The 23966-nt window shown below is 45.9% G+C and overlaps 2 protein-coding genes across 5 annotated transcripts in view; one reads left to right on the top strand and one right to left on the bottom strand.

Annotated features, from left to right (window-relative positions):
• Positions 1 to 9583, top strand: part of LOC133366546 (chromosome-associated kinesin KIF4-like) — a 36911-nt gene extending 27328 nt beyond the window's left edge. For all 3 annotated transcript variants that reach the window (XM_061589772.1, XM_061589773.1, XM_061589771.1), the window contains exons 29-31: positions 6541 to 6660; positions 8067 to 8183; positions 9240 to 9583. In XM_061589772.1, the coding sequence (XP_061445756.1) occupies positions 6541 to 6660; positions 8067 to 8183; positions 9240 to 9428 (426 nt within the window). In that variant the 3' untranslated portion in view covers positions 9429 to 9583. The remainder of the gene's footprint in view (positions 1 to 6540; positions 6661 to 8066; positions 8184 to 9239) is intronic.
• Positions 9584 to 10866: 1283 nt separating this feature from the next.
• Positions 10867 to 22680, bottom strand: LOC133366764 (transcription initiation factor TFIID subunit 9-like). 2 transcript variants are annotated; one of them, XM_061590232.1, is made up of 7 exons: positions 22483 to 22680; positions 21049 to 21130; positions 19431 to 19567; positions 17980 to 18114; positions 16041 to 16122; positions 15110 to 15223; positions 10867 to 11833 (listed from the first exon to the last, which is right to left on the bottom strand). In XM_061590232.1, exons 1-7 carry the CDS (start codon positions 22540 to 22542, stop codon positions 11667 to 11669), a joined length of 777 nt encoding a protein of 258 aa, XP_061446216.1. In that variant the 5' UTR covers positions 22543 to 22680; the 3' UTR covers positions 10867 to 11666. The 2 variants fall into 2 exon arrangements, with proteins under 2 accessions (XP_061446216.1, XP_061446217.1); XM_061590233.1 differs by lacking the exon at positions 22483 to 22680 and adding an exon at positions 22352 to 22448.
• Positions 22681 to 23966: the final 1286 nt, after the last annotated feature.

Genomic DNA, 23966 nt, shown 5'->3' with positions numbered 1-23966 from the left:
TTAATAAAGGGAGATAAGAATTTTTGTCTGGGAACATTATATAAAGGACATTTTAAAATATAATGGCCAAGATCCTCAATCTCCTTGGTTCCACAAATGCAATAGCGTTCAGTTCTCGGAACTCCATTATATCTGCCCTCTAGTAAAGCTGTTTTCATAGTTTGAAATCTGATTTCAGTGAACACTTTCCGTATCTTTGGGTTAGTGAGAGTGGTGAAATAGGGAGCGACTACATGATTTGGTTTAAAGGAAGGGAACCATCTCGAAAAAGGAGATGTTGCTATGTAAAGCCTATCTTGTACCTCGTGAAAATTAAAAATCCAATTGCTCAAATCCTTTGGGGAAAGCGATAGAAAATTGCTGGGGGAGAGGTTATAAGAATTGATTAGTGTTAATGTAGTTTGGGCCCATCCTCCGGATTGTATTTGTTCTTGCCAGCATGATCTAACGATTGAAGATTCATCAAGATGTATAATTTTTCTCCAAAACCTCAATGCCGCCCAATCCATTTTTGCTGACAATGGGTAAAGCCCCGTTTCAGCCCTTAGATGGGCAGAAGGCATTCCTCGGGGAAGGCCCAAAATTTGTTTTAAAAATAAATTTTGAAGGGGTTCTAAGGTTGGCTTAAGGGCATAGCCCCAGATTTCTGCCCCATATAATAATTTGGGTAGAGCTTTAGCAATAAAGATTTTTATCATCGGGGGAATTAACTGGCCACCACGAGTATAAAAAAATCTTTTTAATTGTCCTGATAATCTGGCATTTGCTAATTTGATATCCTCTGCCTGGGGTTTCCAGGAAAGGTTGTTGTTCAAAATTATGTCGAGATATTTAAATGACAGGACCTGCTCTAGGGGGATACCATTTAAAGTCCATGTACTTTTGATCTTCCTGCTCTTTCCACAGATCATGATTTTAGATTTTGAATGGTTTATCAGAAGATTATTGATCCGACAATAGTCCTCCAAGCGAGCTAACATTCTGTTTAAACCAATCTTATTTAAAGAAAAAAGGGCCAAATCATTGGCGTATAATAACGCGGATATTTTTTTATTGCCAATTGATGGAGGGAAAAACTTAAGTGAAGATAGGGTAGGAATTATGTCATTGATAAAAAAATTAAAAAGAAAAGGTGCCAGGATGCATCCCTGTTTCACCCCTCTCAGGGATGGAATTTCACGTGATAGCGCTCCATTTCTGCCTAGACGTACTTTTAGACAATTAGAATAATGAAGGGACCTAATTAGCCAAGCCAATCTTTTGTCTATATTAGTTTGCTCAAATTTGTGCCACAGAATCTCCCTGTCTACCGAGTCAAATGCTGCAGCGAAGTCTATAAACGCTATATAAAGGGATGGATATTTTCCTTTTTGGGCTTTAGATATTAAGTGCTGTAATATATAGACTTGGTCTATCGTGCTCCTGTTTTTTCGGAATCCCGCCTGTTCCTGGTGGATGATCGAGAACTTAGAGTCCCATTCTGTCAGTTTGTTCAGGAGGAAACGCCCATATAATTTTGCTGTGACATCAAGGAGACTAATGGGTCTATAGTTTCTGGGGTCTGTTGGATCCCCCTTTTTATAAATTGGTACTATAATGCTAGTACTCCAGCCCCGGGGAAAGTCTCCTGTGTTATTAATATGGGTGAATAAATTTGCTGGGAGAGGGGTCCACCAAGTAATTTCTGCAAGAAACATCTCAGGCAGCAGCATAGCTTTATTTGAGTGGAGTGTGAGAATCAGATCCCTTATTTCAGCACCGGTGACTGGAGGCCATAGAGGCAAATCTGGGCTCATAGCCAGTGGGCAGGACTGGGCCAGTGATGCTGGAGCAAAAAGGGTGCTAAAGTGTGTCACCCAGGTATCAGGAAGGGTTGGAGGAATGGGTACCAAGTCGCTCTGGGTGAACCCTCCCTGTACCAATTTCCAAAATTGCTGATCTTTCTTGTGTTGCAAAGCTAGGCCTAAGTCCCTCCAGTTGTTTACAAAAAAAAGTTGTTTTTTCTTTTTAAGGAGGCCTTTATAGGCCCTCTTTAGTAATAATACACGATGAATAACATCGTCTGATGGATAACGATGCATGATTTTAATTTGGGCTGTCAGCTCTCTTTTCTTGACACGACATTCCCCATCGAACCACGAGTTAAGTCCCCTTGAGGTTTTAGGGGGAATAGAAGTAGACACCAGGTGTTTAATGGCCATAACTGAATGTTCGTAAATTGTCAGGATATCCTCCGGAAAGAGGATAGCCTGTTGACGGAGAGTTAAGAGTGATTCGGATTGGAGGAATTGATTTACTGACGTTTCGGTATCTAGTGTCCATTTAAGTCGTCGATGCCCATGAAGGGTGTCTAAAATAGGATTAAAAGTTTCTGGCCTATGTGAAAAAACAGGAAGCGATAGGCATAGACGAATTGGGAGGTGGTCGCTATCTACTCGACTTAAAACTGTCAAGTCATTAATAAAAGGCACCAAAGAAGGGGATCCTAAGAAATAATCGACAACGTTGGCACCTCTGGCAGAGGTGAAGGTAAAGCTTCCATGGGACGAATCAAGATATGTCCCGTTGAAGCAAATTAAGTGCTGTTTAAGCAGTAATTTAAATAGTGCTTTTCCATTTTGGTTTGTGGATTTGTCCCTAGATAATCGTGGGAGAACTGAATGGTCATCAAGAGAGATGCCAGCTAAGGCACCTAAAAGCGGGTAACTCTGGCCCAATCTTGCATTAAAATCCCCACTGATTAATAGCAAGTGTGACGGGTAATTAATTAAAAGATTTTCCAAATATATTTCAAGATTATTCCAGTTTTCTGTGGCAATTTGGGGAGGAGCAGGGGGAAAATAAACATTTAAACATATAATGGAAAAACATGAGGAAAACGTGACTATTAGGGCTAGACAAAATTCTGGGGAGGGTTCAGAAGGGGAAGTAACCATCACATCCAAAGAAGTCGCTATAAATGTTACTAAACCCCCACTTCCGCGGCCCCTTGGGGCATTCCTTATTGCAGGCTTAGTCCAACTTTTGAAGCCTTGCAGCACTGGGATGTTAGAGTCTCGAATCCAAGTTTCTTGAAAAGTTAAAATATCAAATGATTGTATAAAATGTAAAAAATCAGGGTCACCCACTTTGTTGTACCAGCCTGCAATATTCCACGAAAGGAAAGATAAATTAGAAGATGCAGGTTTGAGGGGCCTCTTGAAGGCAGCTGTAAGGGAAGTCTCATCTTGGGGATCAAGGCTTTGAGCAGAAAAAGCAGGGATGACATCCTGGGGGAGTATATTTGATTGAATCTGTCAGTTCACTAAATCACTTGATTCAAGAACTTCTATTAGCTCCGGTATTAATGTACAGACGTTTGATAAAAAGGGACCTTGTGGGGAACTTACATTATGTGAGATAGGAATTGACTTTGGTGGTGTTCCTAATTCATCCGGGTCTAAATAGCGTCTTTGGAGCCATGTAAGATCTGATGGATGCAGAGGCCTCTCTAGATGCTGCTGGAGACTATTTGGATTTGGCCTTTCAGTGCGATTTGGTGACTTAAGTGATGTTACTTCTTCCAGCTGAGGGTGTGTATCCTCTTTGCTGATTTTTTAAAAAGGATGCAAGCTTGTCCATTCTTGTTAGAATCTCTGTTTGTTCAGAAGGTGGAAGGTCCTCAAAAGATTTAATTAACTGTAGCTCCTCTGGTAAGAAATATTTATCCTGTTGGGTTTCAGAGGATGCTGGCTCCAAAGGTGGTAGAATCTCCCGAGTCGGCTTATCTATGTTCCTGGGCACCGGCCTCTGTATGTCTGTAGGTTTGAAATCCAGAAGAGGTTGGGGCTTGCTTAAGGGACATAACTTCGGGGGGGCCAGCAGATATGGAGGGGCCTTATTGGTAAAGAGTCTTGTAAATGATACTCCAATCTCCTCGAAGGTCAGTCTATTTTCAAGAATATTCCTTATTGAGGACGAATTTGAGAAAGAAACCACAGTCCTTGAGAATCCTTGCTGAAGTGGAAGAATTTCAGTTCTTTTGATGGGATCTACACGTGAATGAGTCGGAAGCCAAGAATCTAGAAATTGCTTTAAGAATCTTTTCTTTGCTGAATAATTATGGTGGTCATTTAATTTCGGGTGGTTTATTATTACCACCGTGTTTGTACTCAGTACTAAATTCCAATAAGCTCCGGCCGGGCATTTCGTCTCCTCTTCACCGATTAAAGGACCATCTATTTGACTTGTAGAAGGTTGGATAGGATTCTGTATAAATGTTCGAATCGTAGGGGGGGGAGACTTTTTATTGTCTTCCGTGGTTTTGACAGGGACTATTCCAGATGAGGTTGAGGGAGTTTTAATTTCTTTATCCGGCTTTGGGTGAAGGCTCAGAGGCAGGGTTACTGTTTTTACCTCCTTCGAAGATTCAAGCAATCTGAATAATGGTTTAAAATCCATTTTTTTGAATTTGCAGGGTCTTGGGTTTTTTATATTTTTTGATTTTTTCACTTGTTTGCTGGCCTGTTTTTTGTTCCCTCTTTTGGAAACTGATTTAACCACTTTTTTGCCTTTTGGCTTTTTATCTTTAATAGGAGTAGATGGTTCGTCACTCTGTTTTAGATTGAGATATCCAACACCCTCAACTAGGGTGGTGAGGAGATTATTACACTCCGAAATGAAGGTTTTAATTAAGTCCAATTCTTTCAAAATCAGGAAAGACCACCCTATTAGTGAGGGGTTGACTGAAGTGGGAGTCGAATCTAATACGATGTTTGATTTTGATGAATATGATCTTCCAGGGGAATTATCAGGTACAGCCTCACTCTTAAAGTCCTTTTGACGAAGGAAGCCAGTTTCAGAAGCCTCAATTTCCTTTGCTAAATTTAAGGGAGCAGAGGTGTCTAAGGCATCATTGAGACTGTAATTAAGGTTTTTATAATTTAAAGACCAATCGAGGGCCTGGGATATTTGTATTGGGGAATGTGGAACCGCAGGTGAGGGTGCTTCTGTTGGGTCGTATTTCGGAGGAAAAAATTGAGTAATTTTGGCTTGTCTACAGTTTAAAGGGGCCAGCTGTGTTTCTGGCAGCAAGCCAAGGTCTTTATATCTTTTTCTCGTATAGACCATTTTCAATATCCCAGATACAGTGAACAATAATTAGGTTAAGTAAGTTAAAAAAACTGTTCATTCTTCTGCCAGCAATTAAAAGGTTTCTTACAAGCTTACTTGCTTGCTTGCTTGCTCTTAAATCATCAGACGCTGCAAGAGACTTCACTCCTGCTTGAAACTTAATATCGTCTTATCTTAATGACGTCTTATCTTCAGAAGTCTCGCAGTTTAGATATAGAGCTTAATGGCTTTGTTGAGTTGTAAAATAAAACATTTGAAGCAGCTTAAAACAACTTAAAATAAGAGATTAAAAAATGCTGTGTAGAGAGAGAAAAGAAAGGTTACTTGCCTCACCGGCCATCTTAGTCCAACCCTGGTCAGAAGGAACAGTGCAAACAAATGCAAGAACTACCTTTGATGGACTAGGCTGAAGTTCATCTGGTTCAGCATTCTGTTCCTAATACTGGCCACTTGGGGGCGCCAAGGCATCAGCCCTCTTCGGCTGTTTCTCCCAGCCCAGTAACTGGTATTCAAAGGTATACTGCCTCTGAATATGAAGGCTCCATTTAGCCAGTTTAGCTAATAATCATTGATGAATCTACTCATCACGAGTTTTGTCAAATCCTCTTAATTTCAAAGCCACCTTAAGTGGTCACCGCTGCATTTTGGGTTGGTGGATTCCCCTATGTACACACTGAATACTATTCAGCCAAACTTGTCAAGAACATCTTAATGGGTGTCTGATGCACATCCTCCTTCCCCTTTTGCAGAACGTGATGGATTGTCAGGATTAAGTTGACTGAGCAATGTGTGTTTGAAGGCCTTGAAATCCCAAGGGAAGGAGCACCAAGGTTCTACAGCGGGGAAGAGGGGACCTTTTGTGCCCTGTGGGTGCTTTTGCAAACTGGGGAAACTGTTGTGGGCACCCTACAACAAAGCCCATACTGCAACCTAGCCTGTTGGCTACAGTAGAACTCTCCTTTCAAGGCTAATTCCAGTGGTGGGTGGGGAATCTCCAGGTGCCAGAGAAGGTCTTTGAGTACACGTGTGCCCACAGGCACCATGTCGGCAACCCCTGCGTTGCTGCATGCCTGCTGGCTCTAACAATTAGGGAGAGCCTGTACAGTCTGCACTTGTCCCTTTCCTTTTGGGGAGCCCAGTATCCAGGAGATGTTGCTGTACGCTTGTTCCCAGCACCACTGCTTTCATATTAATTATTGGCTCTTGAGGCTTCTGTATGTCTCCCAAGTTCTGGGACGGCTAACTAGATCTCTCCATTCTGTGGCACAATGTACAATTTTGGGTTGAGTCCCAGAAGTGGACGGAACTGCAGAGGCCTTGTAGCAGTCTTTGGTGATGGTGCACACCACTAGTGGGTCATTCCTCGTCTGTCTCTATGTGTGTGTGTGTGTGTGTTTTCTATCCTCTCACGGGGCTCACCTCTTGCAGTGCACCTGCAAAGGCCGTTGTGGAAACAGGCAGTGTGGATGCCGGAAGCAAAAGCTGGCCTGCTCAGAGGACTGTCGCTGTGAGTTCGGGAAGTGTCGAAACCGGGAACACGGTGTTGTGGTGAGTGGCTTTCTGCGGTCCTTCCTTTTCTCTTTTAGCAAGGCCAACCCTGAATAGCCTGCCTGACCTTCCAGTAGGCCGGGCCTGTTAAATTATGGAGACCTGCTGCCCAGCCATGATCTGCAGGGGCTGGGAAGTGAGAAGAGAAAGCAGGTAGCAGTCCTGCCCAAAGGCTTTGTTTGGAACTCCAGGTTGCAGTGCTTAAGGCAGGTGTGGAACACCTTTGGCCCTTCAGTTGTTGCCGAACTACAACTCCCGTCATCCCTGGCCAATCACCATGCTTTCTGGGGCACATGGGAACTAGTTCAGCCAAAGGCTCCCTACACCTGGGTTAACGGGACGCATCTGCTTCTTGGAGGGACGCAGGTGCTGAAACTGAGATGAAAAGAAATCTTAGCTGCTGAATCAACTAAATCTGCACAGGCCTAAAAAGCTTCATATGCCTTGTTTCAAGATGGTGCACGTGTACAGTGCAGAAGGTATCCTGTTAAAGATGTTCCATCCTGCATTTGGGGCAAAGTACCTTTTCTTCCTGCAGCGGAGGGAGGGATCCAAGGGTGGTAAATTCTCACAAATAGAGCAAACCAGCCATCCTTGGATCCCCTCCATCCCCTGTGGAAAATGAATGCGTCACGGTATGTCCAACGTTCTGTTTTAAGAGGCTGCCATTCCATCTGTCTGTCGCTACTTCAGATTACACTGTATTTGCCCACATGTGTGTATGAGAGAGATGGATCCTCACTCTTTCACATACAAGCCGCTGTGGGAGTGCTTGCCTTCCCCTGTGGCGTGGTGTGGCACGTGTGGCTTTGCTCCTCCACGTGCATCACCTGGAGTGACTTGCCCCATCACCTCTCCGCAGCGGATACCTGTTGTATGCTGTGGTCTGGCTTGTGCAGGTTTTTGGTGTCCCCCCGTTCTCTCTCCTGCGCTCGTGTTTTCCGCACTCCTGGAGCAGGGATTGTTGCACTCCCACCAGCCAGCATGGCCAATAGTCAGGGAGCTCCGGCCCATTAACATCTGGAGGGCCGCAACTTTTTGCCCTTGCTTTGGATGAGCTCTCTTTGGGCTGGGCTTGCCCTGGTAGATGTTTAGGCATGGCACTTGTTTCAGCCAGTGTGTTTTATCCAATTAAACGTTAAAATAAAACAGGACCTTGTTAAGCATTGAAGCCCTGCCCTGCTTAGCCCAGATCAAAGAGAGTTTGTGCAGTATTACTGGGTGGTTTGGCAATACCCCAGGGACAGCGCATCTTGGCATTGTAGGGCAGCCCCAGAGAATGCAGAGCTCTTCCCTCAATATAGGCATCCAGTGTCCATCCCTGCAGCGTCATGGCTTGGAGCGGGTCCCGAGAATCTGGATGAAATGCAGCCCATCCTAACGCGCATCTTGCTTTTTCTCCTTAGGAGGGGATGCTCCCCGATGAGCAGATGGGAGATAGCCTCTTCGAGCGGGAAGATCCCACTCTGGTGTTGGGAGGAGACACCTTCTTTGAGCCTCCGGCTGTCACTCCTACCAGGAAGGTATGAGGATCTCAGAGATGCACATGGGATAGAATACCTGTCTCTGGTTTTGCTTTGGGGCTAGGGAAGGGCATTGGCAGGATTGTTGCTGAGCTGTGCATTCATAGCAGCCTGGCTCTGTGAGTGCATATAGATAACCACTACTTCTAATCAAAATGTGTACTTGAAATAACATTAATGGGGAGAAGAGCCTAATGCATAGTGTTTCCTATAAAGAAAGAGGGCGCATTGATGCCTAGGGCTGTGGGGTAACTTGTATGGGCGAAAGGCCCACCTTCCTCACCACTTGGCAGGGTGACATAGAAGACCAGCTTACCAACTAGTTAGGTGCACACCCTGGGAAGTTACCACTCGGCTGTCTGTGTTCGCCCAGTGTCTGCTGAAAGAGAAGATGGGAGTCATCTCTACTTTGGCATTCACCATATTCGCACCCACAAAGAAGCTTGTGTCCATCAGTTGTTTGAGGCAGCCTTCCTTGCTCTCCTCTTTGATCTTGCCTGCCATGTGGGCACTTGGTGTGCCTTCCCAACCTTTAATTCTTGAAGGGCAGAGCTGAGATGGTTCCTTTCTTGCTGTGAGTTAAAAGCCTGAACCAGGCACAAATTTATTTTTGATTTCCCCCCCTTCCTGTTGTCCCATTCATCCCTGTGCACAGAATTCAATCTGCTTTAGTTAATTTTTTTTGAAGGTTTACAGTAGGGCCCCACTCATACAGCAGGTTATGTTCCAGGCCCCCGCCAAAAAGCAAAAACCCCTGGAAAGTGGGGCTCTACTGTATTCAAGCTGCCGTGCTACAGCTGATTGCCCCGCTGATGCCGCCATATTAGTGGAATGCTGAAAAGTGGGGCCCTACTGCATTTGGAAATCCACACTTCCCTCTCAAGCTTCCGATGCCAGGTTGCCCCCCTGGGCCATTTGGTACCTCCACAGCTGTACAGAAGTGCCTGCAACCTGCTTTGTGGCTGGCTCTCCTCCCAAGCCACCAAGTGGGGTGCACAGCTTGTGAAATGAAGTGGCAGCTCAGCCTGTGTGACTGCCACCTTTCTCTCTGGCCAGGTCCTGGAGGAAAAAAATGAACAAGAGGTTCTGGCCGTGAAGGAAAACGATGCTACTTCCTTCTTTGCGCTGCGTAATGCGGAGCCGGGGAAGAATCTGCTGCCAGCCATGAGGAAGGGGCGGAAGTGGCTTCTCAGCAGCAGCGGCGGCTTTTTCTCCGGCTGCACTCCAGCCAAAGAGAACTGCTGACGGAGAGAGAGGAGCCTGGAAGAGGAGACTAACGTAGGGCCGCGCCTGACTTGGCCCTGTAGAAAAGCAAGCCCTAACCAATGAATTCAGTTACTTTTATAGTGTATAGATTTTTTTTTTTCAATAAAGGAAATGGAAGTATGCGGATGCACTTATTCTTACTCTTCACCGATCCAGAGCGTGGGGCCCCTTCCCTTGTCGGTAATATTTCAGCAATATCTAAAAAGCCAAAGGTTCCCTCAGCTTTTTGTACCTGCTGGAAACATTCTGTGAAAGACAGGCAGTACAAAAAAATTAAAAATGATGGCACCATTAGGTAACATGAGTGTCCCATATATGCATCAAGTGTTAGTGGCCACTGAGTGAATGATTACATCAGAGCCTGTAATGAGCGCCAAAGCTACCACTGTCTTCTTTGGCCCTGTGTGGACACCCTTCAGTGTGCATCTCCAGTACAATAATGTTTTTAAAGTCATTTTTACACACCTTCCCTTTACTCCTAGTTCTGTCTATAGGCCCACACTTGAGCGCCTTCCCTTTCTTAACACTGCTGTGCAGTCCAGCCTTTGTGAAACTGGCACCCTCCAGACACAGTGCCTGTCCTCAGCCCCAGTTGACACTTGCAGCACAGCTGCACAGTCATCCTATTAGCTGGACACTTTTGCAGCTGCTGAAGGTTGTTTCAGAAGGCAAGGGACTCAGCAGGTTGTTGCAATTTTAAGTTTCAGCACGGCAGGTGCTTCCACCCTGGGATCAGTGCCTCTTCTGGCATCCCATACAAAATGATCCCCTTCTCCAATGTAAGAAAAACACAATGTTCATACAATGGAGAAAGGGTATTCTGCCTACCCTGGCTGTCAATGGTCTGCTGGGGTCTAGGTGGAGGGCTTTCTACAGGGAAAGGCCATAGCTCAGTGGCACAGCATGTGCCTTGCAGAAGGTCCCAGGTTCAATCCCGGGCATCTCCAGGTGGGGCCAAGAGAGACTCCTTGCCTGAAACCCTGCACAGATGCTGCCAGTCAGTGTAGAGACTGCGGAGCTAGATAGACCAATGCTCTGACTCGGTATAAGGCAGCTTCTTCAGTCCGGGGTGTGTCTGCCAAGGTGGTATTCGACTTACATTACTGGGAAGCAGTTCCTGAGTTTGCTGGTTTGGTTTTCCAAGCCCGTCTTGCTGTGTTATGTCCCCAAAATTGAGATGGGCTCTCCAACACAGGATGGATTACAGACGGCTGTTTTACATAGCCCTGTCTCATGGGAACGAGTGGAAAGTACAATGGCATGGGACGATACCCACCATCTAGTGCAGAAAAGGTAAATTCTGTCCTTAGTCATTGCCTGGGGAAGGAGCTGTTCTCTGCCCATATGTAGGTACCGAGAGGGCATGGAGTGGGGCCCTTTTTAACCCAGCCACACAAAAGCAGGACAAGTTAACCTGTTCTCAAAAAAAGCCTTTTTTATTAGAACAGTTCTTTCAGGGGATGTTTTTATGGACAATGAAGTTGGGAAAGTAACAATCATATTGTTCAACATTATCTACAAAGTGGAAAAAAAATCTGCATCATATACACACGCCACGATCAGGGCCCTAAGCGCAAAGCGCATAATGACGAGGCCCCTCTTCTGCTTAGTTTCTAAAAGGCTGTGACGCAGATGCTTCTCCAGCTGGGCACAAGGGCAACCAAACTAGCTCCAGGCACAGCTTTGCCGTCACTGCATACAGATGCAGCCACCCGCAAAAGGCTTGAAGGTGACCACCTTGCCATTTGAAATGGGGCAGCCCATGGGATGGGAGTAGGGAAGTGCTGGCTTGTTTAGCTTAGCACCAGGAGGGATCAGATGCAGGGATGCTTCGAGGAGGGAGTGGGTCAACAACTTTCCTGTGGGTTTTTCGTTGCTGCAAAACAGCCTTCCCTGAGCTGGTGCCTGCCAGCTGTCTTGGATTGCAGCTCCCAGCAGCCTAGCTGGAGGGCACCAGCGTGGGGAAAACATCTTTAAAGCCTTTACCCACCTCTACCCAGAGCCCTTAGGAGACCTTCAACAGCGGAGCCTGTTCCCATTTCTTCACCACCCCCCTCCAACTTTACAGCTCAAGAAGGGGGAGACAGTAAGAGCAAGCTGACACAGCCTTTGGATTCCAGCCTTAGCAAATGTGGCCTTAAGCAGGAACTCTTCTTCCCCATGTGTTTCTTAGACACAGACATACACCATTTCAGTCCAACCCATAAAGGGGACCCATCACAAGTTGTCATAGTCCTCTTCTTCCTCATGCTTCCTCTTCAAGGGGTTTGGCTCGCCGGAGGAGCTCTGCGATGACACCATGTTGGTGGTGATGAGGATGTTTTTGGACCCTATCAGGGAGGGGTTGATCAGCACGTTCTGAACTGTTGGGGTAGTAGGAGTTGCTGAGAAAGGGAAGGAGATTTTCTTTATTAATGTTTTTTACACTGCCTGTCTGTACAAAACAAAACCAAGAATGAAAACAAGCAATAAAACATGATTAAAAAAACATTACTAGCAGCATCTTGAGTTCAGTGTATTGCTACGCGTACGTAAAGCCCTTAACGGCTTGGGACCAGCTTACTTAACAAATAATCAGAAGGCTGAATCCACCAAATGTGTCCTTTTGTTTTGCAACTTTTATGCTGGGCTCCAGCAGCATATCACTGGCCAATTACTGACCCAGGAGATCAGTTCGATTTCATGTTAAATATCCCATGGAACAGAAGACAAACCAAGGAGGCTGTCATCGACAGTGGCTAAATTTCTGTCAAATGCAGTGAGAACAAGTTATCTTCTGAGACTGCAAGGATGACTTTGAGGACAAACCCAAGATTTCAGTAGCTCTATGCAAGCATTATTATATACTGCTATTAATGTCTTTATTGTTTTGATTGATCCCAAAGCCAATCAAAATTAAGAACTGAACAGAACATTCTGGACCTGAGGGTGTAGGACCAATCAAGGAATGCAACTGATGGAAGGTTCAATCAAGGGGTTGGCCTGAGTAGAAGCTTCTAGGCCTTCTACCCCAGAAGCCTCACAGCCTAGGCATGGGAAACTAATGAGCAGGACAGGCACAGCCTTGAAGGAGCCTTGTTGTCAAAGATAGCGCAGGTGCAAGCGATGAGCTCGCGCTGCCCATTAACGACAAAAGCTGGTGGAAATGGCTCTTCTTCCCAGGCTGGCTGCATCTTAGAATTCAGCCCCTCAAACTGACACAAGATGGATTTCCAGAAACGTTCAGGCAAAGCCAACTTACAGGCCACCTCGGGCTTTCCTCACAACTGTCTCAACCTTCCTCCAAAAGCAGCAGTTCCCAAACTTTTCCCCACCATGGACCACTTGAAAATGGTTGAGGGTCTCGGCGGACCACTGAACGATTTTCCTGTCTGTTGTAGCAACTGTAATGCACCATGCTAGCTGCTGAATCATTTTTCATTGCCTTTTTACTGCTGCTTTGGCTTTTAATGAATTTTATTGCATTCCATAAAAATCACTGCAATACAACATACAAAATAATAAATAAAAGAAGCAATTAAAATGCAATGAAAAATCAATATGAATATTCAACGTGGAAATACCACAGACCACGTGAAATGATGCTTGCGGACCGCTGGGGGTCCACAGACCACTGTTGGGAAACCTCTGCTCTACAGAACTCAAAGCATTACACGTGGTTCTCCATCCCTGTTTATTCTCACAACTACCCTGTGAGGAAGGTTAGGCTCTGAGAGAGGGACTGCCTTACAGTCACTGGGAAAGCTTCCTAGCCAACTGGGGATTTGAACATGGGGTCAACATTCTTCACCACCACACCACACTGGCTCTCAAGGGGAGGCAGCCGGCGATATTTACCTCCACCTCCCTGCTCCTCCTTTTCCACCTGTACTGCAGTACAGTAATGTATCTCTTCTGCAGGCAGCCTCCATAGCATGGCGCAGAGCTGCACTATGAAGGCTGCTGTTACATGGGGCTGCAGTGCGTATCTACGAGCCACTCGTTCCTTCAATGCCCACCTCCCAGAAAGGAGTGCAATCTTGTGCTGGAAGGCAGCGGGCACAGGTCTAAACAGGGTGTGCAACCAAGAACCCAGGTCCCGACCAAAACATTCAAAGGAAACTTCCATTTATTAGAAAACAGAAGATATAAAAGCATATAAATCACAGTGCAAATTATGGCTAATATATGCATAACAGCACAGGCATTTACAAAACAGCAAGTGCATTTAATACAATCCTAGCGCATTCATAACTCTAAGCTAAAGATTTTAAGGCCCATACACTAGAAGAAGGGAAGAAAGGAACGCGACATAGGTTGTACAGTATACCTCTCCTTTCTCAGGATTTATTATTTATTTATTACATTTCTACCCTGCCTTTCTTTTTCATGATTGAAACCCATGCTGGTCTTTGACCGTAATAAAGCAAATCAATCAATCAATCAATCAATGATTGAAACCCAAGACGGCTTACATATGGTTCCCAGGTGGTCTCCCATTCAGGCACTGACCAGACCTGACCCTGCTGAGCTTCAGCAGGGAGCTGGCCACATGTGCCTTCAGACCATAGCCTGGGACCTTGAGCAACTCCTTGCCACTGGATGGATACAAGTGTGCGGAAGAGTTCTTGACCAGAAGCAGGAGTGGCTCCCTTATGTCTACAAGGCTCTAAACCTGAGGCACCAGCCCCCACACCTCCAGGCTTTGTGGCCTGAAGCCCCATGATAGGTTAAAGCTATCTTTGTGAGCGGAGATAGGCAGAGGCATACTGCAGGTCAAGATGGTTTTCAAAAACATTTAAATACACTTTTTTCCTCTCGTCGTTGCATGTATGTGAGGGAGGGTTTTTTAGTGATGTCAAAATGACAGGCGATCCACAGTGAGGATGCTTATTCTTCCCTTCCTGAGAAGGTGGTGAGGGTCTGAGGTTTTTTTATGACTCATCCCCAGGGGCCGGCTATGCCTAACTTCACCGCGTCTAATGGATATTTATGAGGAATTCATTCCTAGCCAGACGGGATGCTTGCCAGCAGGACCAGATATGACCTTTCAAGGCCAGTGTTAGGGCCTCTCTTTGTTACCTTGCTGTTCCTTTACATTTTACAGCCAAGATGACTGTGTTCATGACATGTAGAATTCAGCGGAAACAAGAGAAAGGGGGAGGAAGGCAATGGGAAATATGTCCCAGGGTGCATCATGGCTTACGCCAGGCCCCAGTCCACAGAGATGAACCCAAGACTCTTCTGGTGCCAGGAGCAATCTTCACATTGAACAAATCTTGAGTTTCTTACCCTAACAGCTAGAAAGCGATGTAAGCCTTGCACTTGCTCACAACAGCTTCTCAGCCTTCAGAGAAGAAAACATGCTTCTTCTTTACCAGGACTTTGCCACATAAAGGTGTGGCTTAACACACACAAAAAAAACAAGTTATACACAGAAGCCACAATCGTGCTCACACCTTCCAAAGCAGCGGTGGCTGGTGGCTCCATGTCAGTGGGTTCATGGAATCCATTCCGGGTTTTACTCCGAAACGCCTTGAAAACCCGGAGCAGATTGCACTGTCCTACTGACACGGAGCCGCCACCACCCATCACTGCATCGTACCACACAGACCTGTTTCTTCTGTTTGGGGTGGGTGGGAATTACAGCTGTAACATCTGATAGCATCGCTTCTTCTTACCTGATTTTACAGATGTTTGGGACGTTGGGATCTGCACGGTGAATCTTTGACCTGTCAGCGACACAGGAGTCCCAATTTTAGCTGAAACAGACATTGTCTGAGCTGAAGGAGTTCCTGAAATTCACACCAGCAGTTTTTACATTTAGAAGCAACACTAGGTACATTAGAAACCAAGGTAACAGGGGCAGGGGAGGATGCAATGCAAAAGGTAAGTGTGCTATTCTAAGGGGCATCTGAAACGCAACCGAACAAAAGCCCCATCTGCGCTATGCGTTCAAAGCGGTATCACACTACTTTAACAGCCATGCCTTCCCCCAAAGAATCCTGGAAGCTGTCGCTTGTTAAGGGTGGCGAGAGTTCTCCTTGAAAAAATGGACTGCCTTCAAGTCGATCCCAACTTGTGGCTACCCTATGAATAGGGATTTCATGGTAAGCGGCATTCAGAGGGGGTTTCCCATTGCCTCCCTCTGAGGCTAGTCCTCCCCAGCTGGCTAGGGCCTGCTCAGTTTGCCACAGCTGCACAAGCCAGCCCCTTACTTGTCCGCAACTGCCAGCTGAGGGGCAACTGGGCTCCTTGGGACTCTGCAGTTTGCCCACGGCTGCACAGGTGGCAGGGCACGTAACCCCTGAGCCACTCACTGTGGGGTGATCTTTAGCTGGCCCTTGACACCCAGGAGACACAAGCAGGGATTTGAACTGACAGACTCTGGACTCCCAGCCAAGCTCTCCTCCCCACTGCTTACAGGGCTGCAATTCCCAGAGCCCCGAGGAACAGTGACTGGTTATTAAGCCGCTCTGGGAATTGGAAAGGGGATAAGAGCCTCCTAACAACTCTCAGCAACCTTAACAAACTACAGTTCCCAGGATTCTTTGGGGTAAGCCATGACCATTTAAAGTTGTATGACACCGCTCTCAATGTAATGCAACTTGCCTAATGTCGGTGTGCTGGGCCTGCTGGTGACGGCGCCGACGCTCAGCCGTGGCACGGTGATCCTTGCACCGGAGGAAGACACCTGGAAGGGCAAAGCACCAACTGGTCAAAGCAAGCTTTGGTGCACTTCTTCAGAAGGCAGACCCTTTTAAAAAGGAGGGCCGTGCATTTAAAAATACAGAAAGGGGAGTTTTCTACAGAAGCTAATTCACATACAGTACTAAGATGATGAATTCTACCAAAGTCCTTTTGCATACAGTATTATTAGCTTGTTCTGCATAATTCCATTCTGCTAGTGCTGGAATAGCGCTATGGCAAAAAATGCTTTGTGTTCAGAGTTTGATTCTACAACATGACTCGAATACATCTGCCCCTTGGCTGGCAGTTAAAAGTAGCACATTAAAAAGTAACTCAATGGACCCAAGTTAGTCATGCCCATTAATTTCAATGGGTCTACTGTGAGTAGAACTGACACTGGATACAACCCCCTGTAACAAACATAGAGAGAGCTGAAGACTGATTACAGATATTAGGCCTTTTGCGCTGACTGATGTGCACAGGAATTCCTTAATTTATGACATACATCCTTCTTTATCATAGAATAGTAGAGTTGGAAGGGGCCTACAAGGCCATCCAGTCCAACCCCCTGCTCAATGCAGGAATCCAAATCAAAGCATCCCCTACAGATGGCAATCCAGCTGCCTCTTGAATGCCTCCAATGTCGGGAGAGCCCACTACCTCTCTAGGTAATTGGTTCCATTGTCGTATGGCCCTAACTGTTAGGATGTTTTTCCTGATATCCAGTCGAAATCTGGCTTCCTGCAACTTGAGCCCATTATTCCGTGTCCTGCACTCTGGGATGATTGAGAAGAGATCCTGACCCTCCTCTGCGTGACAACCTTTCATGTACTTGAAGAGTGCTATCATATCTCCCCTCAGTCTTATGTTTAGAGTTAATTGCTAGCAAGCACAAAAGACAGGAGGAAGCTATCTAAATCAAAGCGAGATGATAAACTATTTGACAGGATTATCTGGCTGCATCAAAACGCTGCAATAAATTCCAACTCAGCAATGAAATACAGGTTTCCATACATCACGTTTAACATCAACCATTCTGCATACTTTTTCACATGGCACAAATACCAGAGTGTCTGTATGTCTATGTCAGTGAACCAAATGTTTCCAGATTTATGGTTTGGGATCCTGTTGTGGGCATTCCTGTGAAAACATTCCTTCCTGCTCGTTTTACGGTTTTATGGTAGAGTAAGGTATCTGATCTTCATCTCCTGGCCTGGCATGCTGCTGTGAAGAGGTCAAAAGGTTGGTATGTGCTTGTTTTTAATTGCTCATCTCCTGCAACACAGAAAGCTTGGTGTCCTGAGCAGAGTTTCACTGAAATGAAGAGGCCTGTTCTATTCTCTCTGCAAAAGCTGGAGTTGAACAGAGTTTGGCTGAGGGAAATGTTTTATTGACTCTGATACCTTACTCGCTTTGATCCAATTTAGAATGGTTTGTCTTAAAAGGGCTGCAGGTGGAGCCAAATCTGTGTCAGGGTAAAGAGTTTGCCAAGATTGTCAAGTTCTGTATTTGGGCCGTGCACTTGTGGAATTCTGAAACTTTTACCTCTGTCTTTCCATCATTCTGGCCTCACACAGGTAATACCAAAAGGAAAGGAATTTAATTTTTTGCCCTCACAGATACTGCACTATAGATCTAGTTACCACCTTTTCTGAGATGTTACGCTAAGAACATCGCCAGTATAAAAGAGAGCTGAACAACCAAAACATCTTGACCTAATGAACAAGGTTGAAACAAAAAGCAGGCAACTCACAATTTCAAGTACCACATACCTGTCAACCCCCCCCCCCTAAAAAAAGCTAGCATTCATGCAATTCCTTTATGGATCTACACGAGCATCCATTTTTGACAGACTTCTTACCTTTTTCTGCAAAGACTTCAGCCTATAATTTGGCGCTGTGAGGCAGTATCTATCTGGTGGCAACCTTGGACCTGAGTATGGCTTAATCAGCGGCAGTGGTGTTTGGTTCTTTTGTCTTGCAATATCTAGCAAAAACTTTTTCAAAAAAAAAAATTAGGAACACAGGAAGTTGCCTTATATTGGGTCAGACCATTGGCCTATCTAGCTCAGTACTTTCCACATGGACAGGTAGAGGCTCTCCATGGTTTCAAACAGAGAATCTCTCCCAGCCCGGCCTGGAGATGCCATTGCAGATTGATCTTGGGACCTTCTGCATGCAGAACAAGTGCTCTACCACTGGGCTGTGAGCTTCCATCATGGAACCCATGGTGGCATACATGCGATTTCCAGGATTCAGGCCCTTCAGACCTTCTTAGCTTTAGCAAGATGGTGTTTCCTGCACCTTCAAGGCACAACCCGAGCATCTCTCTGTTTTGCTCATGTGAAGTCTATTCTTTTTTGGTCTGAAGAAGTTGTCTGTATCAATTCTGCACTGGTGAAAACCTTGCTAGTTGCAGATAAGAACATAAGAACATAAGAAGAGCCTGCTGGATCAGGCCAGTGGCCCATCTAGTCCAGCATCCTGTTCTCACAGTGGCCAACCAGGTGCCTGGGGGAAGCCCGCAAGCAGGACCCGAGTGCAAGAACACTCTCCCCTCCTGAGGCTTCCAGCAACTGGTTTTCAGAAGCATGCTGCCTCTGACTAGGGTGGCACAGCACAGCCATCATGGCTAGTAGCCATTGATAGCCCTGTCCTCCATGAATTTGTCTAATCTTCTTTTAAAGCCATCCAAGCTGGTGGCCATTACTGCGTCTTGTGGGAGCAAATTCCATAGTTTAACTATGCGTTAAGTAAAGAAGTCTTCCTTTTGTCTGTCCTGAATCTCCCCACATTCAGCTTCTTTGAATGTCCATGAGTTCTAGTATTATGAGAGAGGGAGAAGAACTTTTCTCTATCCACTTTCTCAATGCCATGCATAATTTTATACACTCATATATAGATACTCGTGTACTTTTAAATGATATTCCTTTGGTATGGGGATTAATGGCAGGACAACAGAAATGGATTCCGCAAGCTCTTATAATCACCCAGAGGCTTCAAGACTGGAAGAATAAACACCCACCGTCTATTACGCAGCGGTCTGAGGCCCTCACTGCCTTTGCTACTGTGGCACATATTTCATATAGGCGTAAATTTCACATGGATACTTATTTGGATATCTGGAAGGCTTATATTAGCTTATATGTTTAACTTAAGATGGATGCACTGATGGTTATCGTAAATTTGCTAATAAAAAATTAACAAAAAGAATTAAAGTCTGGATAGAGCTCTGTCCATGGATGGCCCTATATAAATAATTTCCCCCTAACATAACATGAAGCTTTAGAAAAATCTAAATTTTAAAACATACATCTCTTGGCGGTGGTGAAGTGAATGATTGGTCTGTCCGGCACTGAATAGCCAACTTCACGTCATCCGCATCGACACTCGACTTCTTTGCGTGACTTGAATAAATTTTGGCATCTTCCAAGATGGTTGTCACATATCCTTTCAGGAAATAAAACCCAAAATGTAAGAACATTCCTGCTGGACCAGGTCAAATGCCTATCTAGTCCAGCATCCTGTTCACACAGTAGCCATCCAGATGCGTTTTCTGGGAAACCCATAAGCAAGACTTGAGCGCAAAAGTGATTTCCTCCTTTGTGATTCCTAGCAACTAGTATAGGTAGAATCAGGACCGTTGCCAGGCATGACTGGACCCTTGGGCACCAGCCTGTCCCAGGCCCCCTGCTTCCAGCCCCCCACCCAGACTGTGCAGGACCACTCCACTTACCTCTCCTCTCTTTCTGTGAATGCCCTCTGCACTGGGTATGCAGGTTGCTGCCATCAACCAAGATGGCGGCGGAGGCTTCTCTAAGGGGCTGATACCTCTGCCGCCATCTTTGTTGATAGCACACATGCATGTTATGCTGTGCGCACGCACATGCCTGCCATCAATCAAGATGGTGGTAGGGGCAGAATTTCTGCTGCCATCTTGGTTGATGGCAGCTGCGTGCGCAGTATGCAGGGCGTTCACAAAAAGGGAGGAGAGGTAGGTGGAGCAGGTGGGTGCCATGGGCCTGCACGGTCTGTATGGAGGGCTGTGAGCTCTGTCTCTGCGATCTGTGGCAGGGTCGGAAGTCAATCGCTGAAGGAGAGTACTACCCCCACACCCTAAGGAGGGGCCCTTTAGGGGCCCCACTGGGCCATAGGGGCCCTCAGCCAGGGCCCAACCTGGCCACCCTTTGGTGCCGGCCCTGGGTAGAATACAGCCATGTGGCTAGTTGCCACTCAGAGCCTTATCCTCTTCTCCTTCAAACTCATCCAAGTTGCCAGCCATCACTACATCTTGTGGGACTGAATTCCATAGTTTAACTATGCCCCATGTGAAGAAGAGCACACCTTCTTTCGTCTGTCCCGAATCTTCCAACATTCAGCTTAATATTGGAGGGGCAGCTGTGTGGACTGTCACAGCCAAAAAGACTTCTATGTCCCAAATTAAAACAAAGTTAGTGACATTGACATCCCGTTACTTTCCAAGGGACTTCTAATGTTACTAACATGCTAGCACTGTCCAGCTGCCTCTTGAATGCCTCTGGTGTTGGAGTGCCCATCACTTCCCTTTTTATAAGGGCATTTGTTCTTATGCACCAAAACCTTCAACATGGAGGCAAGCTAGACATCCAACTACAGTAGGGCCCCACTCATACGGCAGGTTCCGTTCCAGGCGCCCGCTGAAAAGCGCCAGAAAGTGGGGCCCTGCTCAGCTGGAGCGCGTGATCAGCTGTCGTGTGCACGATCAGCTGGAGCGTGGGGAGCTAGCGTGCTACAGCTAATCCCTGTCAGCTGGAGCGTGGTGGCTGGAGCTCCCTGCACTACAGCTGATCGCCCCGCTGGTGCCACCATATTAACGGAACGCCAAAAACAGGTCACCAACAAGCGGGGCCCTACTGTACATTTTTTAAGAAATAGATTAGAGATAAACTTACTATAAGCAAACTCCAGCATCTGGTTTATAACCCGCGGCTCATACTCAGTAATCCCCATATCTTTCAGGATCTGGGCCATAACCTGTTCCAAGCCAACAAAGCATGTTTAGATCTAGCATGCATAACTGTCATTACTGGGCCACTACGGATGCAAACAGGCAAGACAAACATCTTGTACTTAGTATCTACATACTTCCCAGTTCTTGAAAAATAAAAACAAAATAGATCTAGAATGCTTCTCTTAATTTTGAAATCTCCCCTCTACACACACACGCATTTCCTTCGCACCCCAGTAAGTCTTTTTTTACTCATTTTTTTCTGCCTGGACCACCACACCTAGGCAACTCTTATAGTAGGAATGGAGAACCTGTGGCCTTCCATATGTTCTTTGGACTGCAGCTCCCATCATCCCTGACTACTGGCCAGGCTGGCTGAGGCTGATGGGGGCTGGAGTCCAACAATATATGAAAGAGCCCCAGGTTCCTCTTCCTTGCCTTGTAGGAACAGCGGAACTAAGTTCTCACTGGACCATATATGAGAAACCTTAGATCTGGCTGGTTTACTTTAGCAAAGTTGGATTTTTTTTTTAAAAAAGTAAGCAATAGAGCTTTTGGCAAGGGGGCTTACTTTGACTTAGTAAGGAAGGTCTTGAAAAGTGAAAAGCAGCTTGCAGAGACACTGATATTTTAATTGCTAATTGCTAATATTTAGCAATTGCTAAATATTTCTTTATTTATCTATTTCATATGCTCAGAGGCACGTGTTACCAAATTCTCCCAAGCTACACAGGAAGTGGAATGGACTGTGAAAGACCAACCCAAATTGTGTTTGCATTTTTACAAATTTGTGGGGCAGTACAGTATCTCAGAGAGGAGGTCAGGTCTTCTGCTCTTCTGGTGCATTCACCATAACTGCCCAATTCCCCTGCTTTTTAAAGGTGATAGAAATATATGTTGGCTATAGGTACGTTCTTAAACCACAAGGTTTTTTTGCCTATCAGTAATAATAATATATGCAAGCATAGGTAAGTTATTGTAAAGTAGTGGTAGGGGAGGAACTTGCGTTGGTACTCCCTCCCCACACATTTTTAATATTCTGCATAGCAGGCTGACATGCAACACAGGAAGCCTTTCCCATCAGCGCTGTGGGGAAAAGCAGCTTCATATAAATGTTTTGCAGTCAAGAAATACAGAGTCTTCACGAGCTGAAACTCTAGGGAAGGGGGGAGGGATCAGCAAATTTTTAAAGGAGTAAAAAAGCAGCAGCCTTTCCTGTTACTACTTGGAAGAAACAGTCAGCAGACCTTGAACCCGAAAGCCAAACTGTGCAAGCTGCAGGGCTGCACAGAGCTCTGCACCACACAGCCCAGTGGTGCATTGCTGGGGCAGACTCCACGGAGGAGCCCTCCATTCTTCGCCCCCCAACCCCCGGCACCTGAGCATCTTTGGGGGCGCTCTTGGGAGACGCCATCTTCCCGGCCTCCACCGCCGCCATCGCTCTCAAAAGCCAGCGGGCGGAAGGAGCAGCTGCAGCTCACTGGGCATGCGCGCCCGCCTCGCACCTCGCGGTAACTGAGTTTGCGCATGTGCAGTAGAGGAAGTGAAGCACAGCCATCGCCCTTTTCTTTCCTCTTGCTGGCCTGCCCCAATGGCTCATTGACACAGACTTAAACAAAGAAACAAATGTAGAATGGCAATTTCACTGTTTGGAGGTGGCGCTTCCTGGTTGCTTTTGACAGTCCCCCCCCTTCCTCACCTTCAGATTAAAAGGAACAGTTGTCCTTAAGAAAAAATTGAGATATCTATGATTTTAGGGGTGATTTCGGTAGTAGTATGTTTCCCCCTCATCAAAAAATAAAAAATAATTTAAGAAATAACAACACCAACAACAAGAACGACAGAAGCACAGGGGTTCATGCTATTTTCTGACTCAGGTTTTACTGCGCCTGCGAAATATCGGATTTTTTTTTAAAGTATTATGCGGGGTTTAAACATTTTTTCCTCAAAATGCAAATAGAATCCATAGTTATGATTCCCACATTGCAAATTCGCGGGGCGGGGACGGGATTAAGGCTAAAAGACAATGGCTCACGACAGCCCTGCAAGGTAGTCCAATGTTACTATTTCCACATTGTAGGAAAGAAGGAAGAGAGGTTAGAGTTGGTGGTTTATGACAACCATATGACGAGGCAGAGAGAGAGAGAGAGGTTCACAACAACCCTCAAGTGTAGCACACTGTTATTGTCCAAATGCTGCCGTGAAAACCACACTCTCTAGCCTCTAGTCAGTTTCTGTAGGTTTCTATCAGTTTCAGGGAGCAGACAACGTGTAGAAGACGCATCATCTCTCTCTCTCTCACTCACTCACTCATTGCAACAACAGGGAGAGAGAGAAATTGCTATTCTGGACCAATGTAGTGATTGCTAAACAGCAATGCGGGGGTTGGTGGCGATGGTAAAATGGAATGCTAGTAGCCAGAAAACTCCTCTAATGGTGGCATCAGAACAAATCCTGTTTTTGCAGAGGAGCATTTTAGCAACCTGGGCATATCCCGCAGCGCTCCTCACCCGAGAAGGCGAATTCACTCTTTGGGGAAAGAAATTAATTAGGAAAAACTTGCAAAATGAGACTGCAGCTGGCGAAGGGGAGGACTGAAGTAAATGAAAGCCAGGCTGCAGCTCTGTGCGTTGCACTTACCGGGGGGGTGGGTAAGCCCCGGTCGAATGCAATGGGATTTCGAAATTAAACATGCACGCGATTCCATTGCACGGAAGAAAAGGAGACAAATCGTTTTTTTAACTGCTGGAAACTCGAAGCTGGGGGTTATCATATAAGTAATGGAAGGCTCCCTTCTCTAACAGCCCTGCTCACTCCTTCGGCCAGTAGCGACAATCTTGCTAGCAGCTGCAGCGGCTCAAG

The sequence above is a fragment of the Rhineura floridana genome, chromosome 11, assembly GCF_030035675.1.
Source record: "Rhineura floridana isolate rRhiFlo1 chromosome 11, rRhiFlo1.hap2, whole genome shotgun sequence".
NCBI classification, from domain to species: domain Eukaryota; kingdom Metazoa; phylum Chordata; class Lepidosauria; order Squamata; family Rhineuridae; genus Rhineura; species Rhineura floridana.
This window is presented reverse-complemented; position numbering and strand designations above follow the sequence as displayed.